This window comes from Botryllus schlosseri, chromosome 13 (assembly GCF_051294905.1).
Source record: "Botryllus schlosseri isolate E-star chromosome 13, Bs_hap1, whole genome shotgun sequence".
NCBI lineage: Eukaryota > Metazoa > Chordata > Ascidiacea > Stolidobranchia > Styelidae > Botryllus > Botryllus schlosseri.
Window position 1 is genome coordinate 21,994,850 of NC_137248.1, and position 11,710 is coordinate 22,006,559.

The 11,710-nt window shown below is 39.7% G+C and overlaps 1 protein-coding gene across 1 annotated transcript; it reads right to left on the reverse strand.

The window, feature by feature from the left end:
- Positions 1 to 1,133: 1,133 nt before the first annotated feature.
- Positions 1,134 to 11,093, reverse strand: LOC145453980 (uncharacterized). The gene is made up of 3 exons (XM_080331943.1): positions 9,915 to 11,093; positions 8,062 to 8,183; positions 1,134 to 2,183 (listed from the first exon to the last, which is right to left on the reverse strand). The coding sequence occupies exons 1-3, from the start codon at positions 10,006 to 10,008 to the stop codon at positions 1,779 to 1,781; spliced, it is 621 nt and encodes a 206-aa protein (XP_080188069.1). The 5' UTR covers positions 10,009 to 11,093; the 3' UTR covers positions 1,134 to 1,778.
- Positions 11,094 to 11,710: the final 617 nt, after the last annotated feature.

Below are 11,710 nucleotides of genomic sequence, written 5' to 3' on the forward strand. Positions count from 1 at the left end.
AGGCAGCGAGCTCTAATATGCCTACTCTCCCCGATCGTTTTGGACCTTATTTTCCAAGACATACGCCAAAGCCTCAACAAAAACAAGTAAGTTTTTTACCGTTTCGACAAACCGGAGCCTTTGTGTCAACTTTAAAAAACGATTTCTGCCAGCAGGCGTTATTCACTCACAATAAAATACGCCGTATTTTGGAAAGGAGTGCGGAGCAGATTTTAAGGCCTGGCCATCCAAGCACAAAACTTGTTTGGCCGAAAAGGTTTTTAGTGAAATAGTTGAAATCAAAACGAGCATTCTCAATGATGCACTTGACAGCTTAAGCTACATAATAGCCAATTTGTTGCACATCGGAACAAAACAAAATGTTGTTAAGTATCTGCATCGTCTTTTTGTTTAACAATTTTCGGTTAGTTTGAGCGAATGAAATTTATTTTACAAAAAAGTGCGAATGGAGCTTAAAATAGTTGAAAAGCCCTGTATCATATGATTATTTCTACACGATAAAAAATAACTACCTTTGAGAAATGCGAAGTCAGCAAACAATATATCAGTCGAAGTGTCATTTCATTAACCTACTATGATCAAGGCGAGAAAACACTGAAGCGAAATAGAAGAAATTTATTTTATTGTGTGCTCAGCTCAATCAGCCCTAAAAGAGATATCCGGTGACAATTACATCGTACAAATCAATATGACGGTCATGTCTTCTTCCAAGAAAACAACAAGTGAGCTTTGCCTCTCTTTTTACTCAAACACAACAATGCTATGTGTTAACAGTACACGTGCGTACACGCTCAGCACGGCCAAATAACTAATGGATCGTTATCTGGCTTTCGTGTGATGCAGGATTTCACGTAACACTACCGCGATTGGATATCACTGTAAATCGTTACAGACCTCGATATCCCTTGCTAGACAGAGTGTCATGGATATTCAATATTCATGCAGTCCAGGTATTCATTCATTGTGGGCAAAGGTATTGACTTTTATTAGTAATCGGCATATCAGCAGAGATGGTTCGCGGAAAATTGTCAAATCCGAATTTGCGCCCTGCTCTATCACAACCCTATCCTGATAGCCATCCTCCAATATAACATAAAAGAAGGTGTTATACGTCCCGTGATCAGTAGCATAAATTGCACGACAAAAATTCATATTTTATTTGATCAAAATATTTTTCGCCATAGGGCATGCACTCTTTTACCGAAACTATATACCGCACATCATAACCAGATGTTGAAAGTAGCAAAAGCATAGTATGCTATATTATCATTAACATTACTTCTAATTCTTTTTTCGATTCAAGATCCCTCCGCCATTACAATCCACAATGAATAGATTAGGAATCGCATTGACGTGGTGATGAAGTTAATCAAACAATCTTCCATCTTGGACTACAAATATATATAGCAGCAAATGAAAAATGCATTATTCAAACGCCTACAGAAGATTACAAAATGATCAAGCAAGAAGAATGCTAAAGCACAGGGTAAGGGGAAGTTGGTTTACAAAAGATATCTATACCGAAATGTAGGCTAGTTTTCATCCAAAGGACGCTGCTTGAATATTTCGAGTTGAAGTTGGTCACTGGTTATGCGCAAGGACATACATCCGCTCTCTTTTTTATTGAAAGATTACTTCGCATCGTTAGAATCCAACACCATACAAATTGTCAAGTCAATTCCCTGATGTAGCTTCGGGCTAGTCACGATTGCGAGATGAAATATGAAATACATGCTTTTGGCTCCAGTTCATAATGTTACAAATACAAATTGAGCTGACTACCTATAAGCACAGTAATTTAACAGATATAGCGTTGCTAACGGCAAGAACTGCAGCAGGTGTCGTAAGGATGGGCTGTGACCATTCGACGTCGTGACTTCTGCAGTTGGAGGCGTCGTAGCGTGCGGTTCACCAACAAAAATGATCTCCGTTGTAAATCCCATTGCATATGTATGACCTTCACTGTAGTATACTGAATAGTCGATTTCGCTTTCTGGAATCGATGACTCTGTTGTGTAGCCCCCTCCGCAAATGGATTTGAACGTAGATGATGAATCATCGCTCGCCCTCATAGCAAAACACACTGCGTACTCGGTCAGATTGCTGACGTGAAAATGGTGATAGCAGGTTGTCCGCATGTATATGGTCGTACCCGCCGGTGCTCGTATTTTCCATGGACAGTCCTGGACAGAGAAAGTGATTTGTTATGTTCGATGTTCATCGTATTTGGAATGCAGCGAATACAACAATGCTGTGGGCCTGTGACGGAGCCAACAGTCGTTACATGTAGAGCCAGAATGACATGGTATATTTGATCCGAAACCGATAACACCAATATCTAGAACAGTGGTTCTAAATTGTCTGTCCGTGTCAAGTTTCCTGCCGGCCCGCCAAATCTTTTCGAATTTTATATCTCAATAACAAAATGCCAGAAGTTGGACGCCTGTCCGGTAATTAGAGAAATGAAACATCAAATTTTAAATTGCTTAAGACGTGTTTTCTGCATGGTATCGTAGTTCACGGTATACTTTGGGCTTAAGCATTATTGTTGCAAATGCTGTAGTAAATTGTTTAAACGTAGTCTAGAACTCGTTTCGGACAATTTATATGTGAAAGCTACGGAGACTTTTAAACCAATTTCGCAGTACATTTAAGCGACACTTGGCAGTATATTACAGGCTATAACAAACGGCAAAGTCGCATTCCTTTCAATGGATGCTGAACAATCACAATCCAAGTGGCGGTCATTAACAAGACTTCACTTTACACCAGTGGTTCCCAACCTTTTTCGATCCATCGCCCCCTTTTCAAGGTCAACACCGATCATCGCCCCCCAAATTTTGTGCACCGATAATTGGGCATACAGGCTGTAATCACCGGCGGGTTGACTAAAAAAAAAAAAAAAAAAAGGTCATCTTACTCTGCTCAGAGCTGAATATAACGTTTTTTCTCTCCGAATGGCTAGGTGGATGACTAAAAAAAAAAAAAAAAAAAGGTCAGCCGTTTTGACGCGTCATCGCCCCCCTATCGCCCCCTTCGCTATTTTCGCCCCCCGTCGCCCCCTTTGTCCATTTTCGCCCCCCTATCGCCCCCTTCGTAATTTTCGCCCCCCTAGATCGCCAAATCGCCCCCTGGGGGGCGATATCGCCCACGTTGGGAACCACTGCTTTACACGAAATTGAATAGAACCACGTATAAATATCGAATACCCTAATACCAGAAAGGTAGCATTAAATGAAGTCTCCGATATTACATTTGAGTTGGATACATTTGTTGCAATCAGAATCAGGGTTAATTTTTATTTTTGAAGTTTCACCGGTCCTCAACATTTGTTTTGAAGTTTTACACGTTCGCGAGGTCAAAAAGGTTGAGAACCACTGATCTAGAACCCTCGCCTATAAACCCAAAATATTCAGTCGATACTAAAAAAATATATGGCGTCTAGGTTAAGGCGTATTCCAAATCTTCAGAGCATTGACTTGAACATAATTACAGCCAATGCTTCGCTCGGACATGAAATAAACTAGAAAGGCTGCGTAAGACTGCAGTAATCTGCAGTGTATACTGTATAGTCAGTATCAGCAATTGATTAGGCGCCGCAATGGTTGTTCTCTATATATGTTGAGTGGGCGGCGCTTCTGGTTTATTCGGTTTTGTCGTTGGTACTATGTGTTAGTTACGTTGAGTTGGTACGCTGTTAATTGTGTTACATGTAGTCCCTAGTTACTGACATATGTTTCTATTGTTTAGGCTTGTCTCCATACCCGCAGGTGACCACTATTTTAAAACCTAGTTTCACGACCTAATTAATTTGCTGTATTTGGACATTCAGTTGTTACGTCGTTCATTTGAATATGTTATTTCCACCTTCATCAACGGATCATTGTTTATGAGGATTTATCGTGGGATATAATTTCAATTAAAAATGGTTTAAATAACTCTCCTTACGTTAGGAGCGGCTGCATCCTGCATCTGCACACCTGCGAACAGGGGCGGTCAGTAACGAAGTGATTGTACGTTCTAAGAGTACTCAAGAAGGATTTACCTACTTGCACTGTTTACTCTAGCTAGTGGGTTTAATTATAGACTACTAGTACTTCTGCTTAACAGTTTTCAGTTTGTAGGCAAAACTAGGTCAAGAATATTGACTTTTATTCTTACTTGGAAACCGGCACTTCTACTTGTATTTGAGCAGAAATTTAGGTCATTGTCTTCTACTTGAGTGCGACGATGACTAATTGACAACTTCTGCCCGTAAGCTATAAGAAATAGATTGATATTCCCAGTCCAGCAGTCGTAGGGTCGAATCCGGCCCGCCAAGGAATTTTGTCCGGCCCGCGGACAGTTTTCCCTCTTACATGATAATGTGGTCCGCGGCCCCAGTTTGCTGAGATTCCCCACTGCTTGCTTACTACGTCAAATTTTAGTGACTATATGTTATTATTAGGGCAAGTTTTTGCAACTTTTGCAACTTTTTTACAGCTTCCGGCAGCTTCCTAAATACTCGTAAGATATGTAGAATGCTGTTTTAAGCTGTTTGAAGGAATCTTATCTTTTTGCAACTTTTGTCCATTTTCTTACATCAAACTTTTTGTAACATTTGGCAACTTTTTCGATTTTTCATGGACATATTTTCGATTTTGGTGAAATACACGGCCAAATTCGACTGAAACACCGTAAATCAGCACCGAAGTAACGCTTTTACGGGTATTTCGGGAGCTGAGCCGGAAAATTGACTTTTTTTTCTCTTAGTCAATCTGGGAAGTTGACCTTTTTTTTAGTCAACCGAGCAAAATGTGGTCTTTTAGTGCAACTTTTGTGAAAAAATAAATGCAACTTTTTACTGCAATATTTGTCAAAAATAAATGCAACTTTCCACGGATTTAACTGCAACAAAAAATTGCCCTAGTTATTATACGTGTATGCGCAGCGTGCGAGAGTGGAGCTTACGCGTAACTTCGTCGAATCGAGAAGACTTGCATTATCGGCATTTACGATGTACTCAACCCTAATGTCGTTTGTGGTATTCATGGTGTTAGTCGACTACAATGCTTATTCACACCAGGCTGATATTTCTTATTTTTGATTCCGTAACTGCCGACTTGTAGCTCGGCACACTTCTAGGCTTTTGTAAGGCACCGCTTATTCCATCCAGGGGTCGCCAACTTAAAACGGGTCGCGGGCAACTTTTTAAATTTCGTAAAGGACACGGGCCGCATGAATTCAGTATCCAGATTAATTAGGCCACACAGTTCAACAACGACGCTATATCGCCACGTACTCAACCATAATGAATTGATATCTTGGTAAATTTCGGGTACCGGGCTTATCGAACGCCATGAAATGTTAATTAAGGATTGCACCGTGTGTTGATTGATCAGAGAGAAGCAGACATGGCGGCGCTTGTATGACAATGCTATCCTCAATCCACATTGTCTTCGTCCTTATCGTCGAGAAATGGCTTTGAAGTGACATTGCTGTCGTTAAAATACATCCATTAAATACGATTTATCCTTTGTATATGTGGATAAATGGGCGAATAATGTATCGATTCAGCAATCCGGCCCGCATAGTACTTAATTTTTCTATATCCGGCCCGCCGACTGGACAAGTTGCCCGCCCCTGGTATAGTTTTATGTAACCTTACTACCGTGCAATGATCACGAAAATATAAATTTTATTCTGTTCATGGCCCTGGAACCCCTAAAATCAGCCTAGAAATTTTCATTGTTATATAGTTTTGACATTGTGAGTGACGCAACGTGACTGTCTGGCTCTTCTCGGGTTCAATCTCGTTTTGCTAGACAGAATTGTTGCGTCACGATCCCAAAACTGAATCACAATGCAAATTACTAGGCTGATTTTGGTGGTTTTGAGGACCATGAACAGAATAAAATTCATATTTTCGTAATCAGTATAGCAGCAGCTTTCCATTGATACCCGTTTTATCGGATTTTGCGGTCGGCAAGCCGGTCAAAATTCGCCGTAAAATTATTGCCTTTGGTCAAATGGAAAGTATGACGTAACCCAAATGCAGTGAGCCGTTCACTCTCACTGTATCCACACCATATAGGACACTATGCTGATATCGACTCAATATTATCAGCGAACCGACAATCGCTCTGGCTCCAGTTATATGGATTTTGTAGCACTGGTGATATACGGCCCGTATAAGGCTACACTCTTAGCGAAAAGAGTGTGCATTCACAATTCACACCCAGAGGGCCACAAAGGGTATGGTATCATACCCAAAAGGCCGTGCGTTTTGGTTTCGTATGCCATGGGGGTATATTCACACACGTATATCAGGGATGGTACACGGGTGGAAATGTAGACTCTTGTCGCTAAGAGTGTACACAAGGGTTATTCAAAAATTTAATTTTTACAAATTTCACCCGCTTAATGATAAAATTGTCAGGTTGCCTAAAAAACGCTACACACCAAATTTGGGTCGATTCCGACCAGTAAAAGCCGTGCAATCTTAAGTTGAAATTTCGACCATTTTTGAATTTATAGTGATTATATGGTGAAAAATTTCAACATCTCGATATGACCAAATATCGTGTTCCAGGCATGCCTGAAGGGAAAGTGATGCTTTTTACACTCGTTTACATCTTAATGAAGGCCTGTGATCGAGTTTGGATGATTAACTTGCTAATGTATGAAAAATAAACATGACACTGATAAGCAGGAACTACATTGAAAAAGCCCAGTGATAATAATTGTGATATACATCGTATATAAATACTTTCAGCACTCAGAATGAATTGCGAAGCAGGTAAAATACTGCAGAATATACTTCCCAGACTAGAGGCGATATCTTTGGTCGCACCAGTGTGAATTTCACCTAATCAGAGCAAATGAGCTTGTGGATAACAGCACTCCGCACTCCGCAATAAAGCGCATTGTCGTATTACTAGGCTAAGTGAACACAATTGTATGGAAAGACAATGATCTGGTCAATAATCTGGAGATTATATTTTCATCCGATCAAGATACACACAATGCGATAAGACACCATGCGATGTAATGAACACATAGGAGGATGCCGAATGACGAGCAGTTGTGGTCTCTTAAACTGACATCCACCTCGACCTAGTGCCCAATGTCACAGTTAATTTGCAATGTTGATCTTTATGCCGTGACTCGTTCATAGCTCTTCCCATTCCTTGCAAGTGCTTTCTTTCATCGGGTCTTTTTTCACCACCAAATCTCGAGGATGATATGAAGTGGTTCAGAAGAAATATTGATATGAGGAAGATATATGTCATCATTATCATCAACCAACTGGTAACATGACATAGCCTACCTCAACCACAGCATTGTTGGTTGTCGCGAGTTCACTACGGTGGATATAAATGGCCTATGATGATGCGGATAAGCTAAAATTCGAGAATAATGCCTCAGCAGTCGTAATTTGCCTTGTGAAGGTATATAAGAGTCGTGAAAAGCAAATATCATAACCCATTGCGACGAAATCAGCCAAAACGTCATCAAATCTACAACGGCACGTCAAAAGATACTTTCGGGTATCGATATTAACCTGGGGAATATATTTTGCTGTATTTTACCTCTGCGTCAGTTCATTTTCTCTTCATGGTGCCCGATTTCAGCCATGAAAGTATTTTATTTGCTAATATATATCACCATCGTTTTAACGAGACTACTTCAATTTCGTTGACTCATTTCCAGCAAATTAGTGTCAAATTATTTTTTCATTGATTAGCAATTTCATTATCTCAACTCTATCACGGCCCAGTATAAAGATGTAAACCCGTGAAAAAAGCATCACTTTTCCCTCAGGCATGCCTGGAACACTATATTTGGTCACGAAGTGTCAAAATCTTTCACCGTAAATACTATAAATTCAAATATGGTCGAAATTTCCAATTAAGATTGCACGGCCTTTGCTGATCGGAATTGACCCAAATTTGGTGTGTAGCGTTTTTTTAGGCAACCTGACAATTTTATCATTAAGCGAGTGAAATTTGGAAAAAAATATTCTTGAACAATCCTAGTGTACGCTCCTGCAGGTAACAGATAACAACAGAACATATATACCTTGCCCGGTACGGAAGAAACAGGATTCGTTAAGTTTCCCCGCTCGTAACGGAGGACGGTATTGTTGGTACTGATGGTGCTGTTGCAAGGAATCGCGTCTCCAACTGAGCAATTCTCGTCCTCTGAATATAAGTCATATTGATCTCTGCGTGATGTGCGATTAGTGTATAGCTATGAGGTGTGTTTTCGGCAAGGCCGTGACATATGGGTACGCGTTCAAAGAACAATACGCTTCACCGTTGGTAACATTGCCAATTGTCAGCAACTTTCGAATCTCTTTCTCTACTGGGCCTTTGATTGCACGGACATTGATGCTTAAAACGCATGAGCCCGGACATTGATGCTTAAAATGGATTACCCCGGACATTGATGCTTAAAATGGATAAGCCTAAGGAGTATGGATATTGCAGAAGTAATAATTGGGTGTGTCACACGGGTCGATGATATACGAAGTAGGTAGGGAAACACATAATTCAATTCTGCTCTAGGTTAATCCCCACATACTAACATAGATAGGTGGTCATGGAGAGATAAGAATACATACAATATATACCTGGAAATATTTTATTACTATAGTGGATCATATGTATATTTTCCACGACGACTTTACATGTTATATTATTTAAGTTACGAAAGGGCAAGTTTTTGTTGCAGTTTAATCCGTGAAAAGTTGGATTTATTTTTGACAAAAGTTGTAGTAAAAAGTTGCATTTATTTTTTCACGAAAGTTGCACTAAAAGACCACCTTTTTCTCGGTTGACTAAAAACAAAGTTCAACTTCCCAGTTTCACTCCCGAAATACAGTTTTCCATCCGCATTCACTATTTATTTACTACAAAAAGGTCAACTTTGCGGCTCAGCTCCCGAAATACCCGTAAACCCGTAAGAGCGTTACTTCAGTGCTGATTGACGGTATTTCAGTCGAATGTGGCCGTGCATTTCAGCAAAATAGAAACTACCTTCATGAAAAATCTAAAAAGTTGCAAAAAGTTGCATGAAAAAAATAGACAAAAGTTGCACCATAAGATGCCTTCAAACAGCTTAAAACAGTATTATACATAACTTCCGAGTATTTAGGAAGCTGTAAAAAAGTTGCAAAAGTTGTCTACGCTCTACGCACGAGAAGAGTTAGAATGTTGAATTTCGGCAAAATGATTATGTAGCTGCACGCAGGCTTGGAAAATTGGGATATTTAAGTTTATTTAAATAAGAATCAAAATTATAGCTATCAATTTTTTTTCTAAAATAGATGAGAATTAGAATTATCAGTATCGCAAAAGAAATACAACAAAATCAGGTTTATGAACATCAGCCCCTATCAAATCAGAGTTAATTTTCATAAGCAGGAGAATGGCACCAAGTGTGTACGCCAGTGTTTCTCAAACTGGGGGGAGTGAAAGCATTTGAAAGATGGCGCGAAGCTGCGGTCAACTGAAATTTTTTTCGGCGAACCGCACGCTTTGCCTCCAATTCATAGTTGTTGCTTTGTGCATAGTCCGAATTTCATATTTGAGAATTCTCTTATCAACAGTCATAACCTCCCATGCGATCAAACTATCCGTTTGGATTGCTAGCATTCTGGATGCATTTTGTGATATGACGATAAGAGGGCGCAATATTTTTCACTATCATAAAAATGTTTGAGAATCACTGGTGTACACCAAGCTTGGCTCGTTTCGCAATATACAGTTGTCCCGTAACATTTTCAGGAAAACCAGAAATTAGACTAGAATTAAAATTAGTGCTTCGAAACATTTCACAAATTTGATAAAGAACAGATTACCGGCCTTTCGCTCTATTTAGTCTAATTTCAGAACTCGCATTTCTAGCGGTTCATTTGAGGATACACGTACCTTTCGCCGGTATAAGACTAACAGAACTCCATGTCGCTGTCGCCACACTGGTACACATGATAGTTATCACTGACACAAGAAGCAGCGTATCCATATCGCGGTGATTAAAAGACTATTTCCAATCTGCTCCAATGACTGAATGTAATACAAAAGATCTCGCGTCAGAATGATGTCATTTCACCTGCGCTCAGGACATTGCAGTTTGCACTTGAGTAGTTTAAAATTGGAATCGGACAATCGCCAAATCGTACTGCCTGTCTTATAAGCCTTAGTCTGTGGAACGTTTTAATATGGTCTGTCTCTCGCATGGATACCAGACAACGTTCCTATGCCGTGCTTTCACTCACATGAATATTTGAGAACGCCTCGTTGACCTACTAACATAACTTAACATAACATGACATAACATAAATAAATTTGAATTGCTGGCTCATAATAAGTAGGGCTTCGAATACTCGATTCAGAATTGAGTAATAACTGATGCCATTCAAGTAGTGACAGAGGACTTTTCTAGTACTGAAATAATGCCCCATTTGCACTAACGTGTAAATTTATGAGGAAGAAATATGTTTTCGATACTATATTCCCACCATGGAAGTCTTGAAACCTTGATTGGTCGTATCGCAGCAAACATGTCACAGTACGAAATTACGCGCGTCAGTGGAAATAACATTTCTGCGAAGTCGTGACAAACCAACAGTATTATCATAAAGTGCAATAAAACGGGTATATGGTCGAAAAAACACCAAATTATCTTTTAATGTGATGCGGAACTGGCATTATATTCGTGGCCGCATAAAAGATCCATATTTTATCTTTCCTCAACATTCATACTCTTATGGCGTCATAATTAGTTATTCTCGACTATTCACAATCGAATCACTCATGTACTAGATTTTGCTCAGTTCTACTACAAAGTCATTCATTATTGTGACGTAGAAGACCAAACGGTGATAGGCGGCACTCTTTTTCCAAAATAGTTTTATTGATCTGTTAGACTCGGTAGATGCAGATTGTCATTGTCACTAGTGAGTGATATATCTACCCGGCGGAATGTATCTAGAGGGGGTGACGTCCTGTTGACTCCCCGCCTAATAAGCAGTCAGGTAGATGAAGCAGTTCAAGAATTACACTTCAAGACGAATATGTAACTGTCGAATACTACGCAGGAAAAACGCTCAAAATAGACAAACATATAACGTTCATACAAATATATATATACAAGACACGCGGCTGTTGTCAAACGGAATTTCCCGGGATTATGGTATGAGTTTATCATGAGAGAAAAGCCTCTCCGACCAAAGTCTATACGTCTATAATGGTAATTCTTCATCAACATATAGCTTCTTCTTACAAAGGTTTCGATTCCCCTCTCTTGGTTCCAGTTAATGTGTTAATTTTGAAATCCTTCATACCCTATTTCTATCTCAGCACCGTTAGTCAGGTTATCACTATCTGTTGATAAATCGTTCTGATCCAGCAACAGCGGAGACGTATCAGGGAAAACGTCTCCTTAAAAAACGATATTTTTATCTGTCCCCTCCGTAACCGTAGTATATGACATATTTCCGCTGCATGTTACATTACAGAAGTTATACACCTGCAATGCATCTCTCTGCGTACGCAGAATAGCAACAGTCTAAGACTGAAGATTGTCGATCGATCTGCGGCCATGGCGGTAGCATATCCTGTCAATTATATAGCTTACCATGCTACATTACGCCACTGGTCTATATTCCGCTGCTAGGTAGAATATCATTAGTCGACTTTTACTGAGACTTAACAACGCTTTCGCG

Bases quoted from the DNA above. Each gene is read 5' to 3' on its own strand.
- LOC145453980 (XM_080331943.1), bottom strand. From the start codon at position 10,008: ATGGATACGCTGCTTCTTGTGTCAGTGATAACTATCATGTGTACCAGT. The intron at 8,184-9,914 runs GTACGTGTATCC...ACTTATATTCAG, and splicing joins TAGTCTTATACCGGCGAAAG to AGGACGAGAATTGCTCAGTT. The intron at 2,184-8,061 runs GTATATATGTTC...TTCTCTGTCCAG, and splicing joins TTTCTTCCGTACCGGGCAAG to GACTGTCCATGGAAAATACG.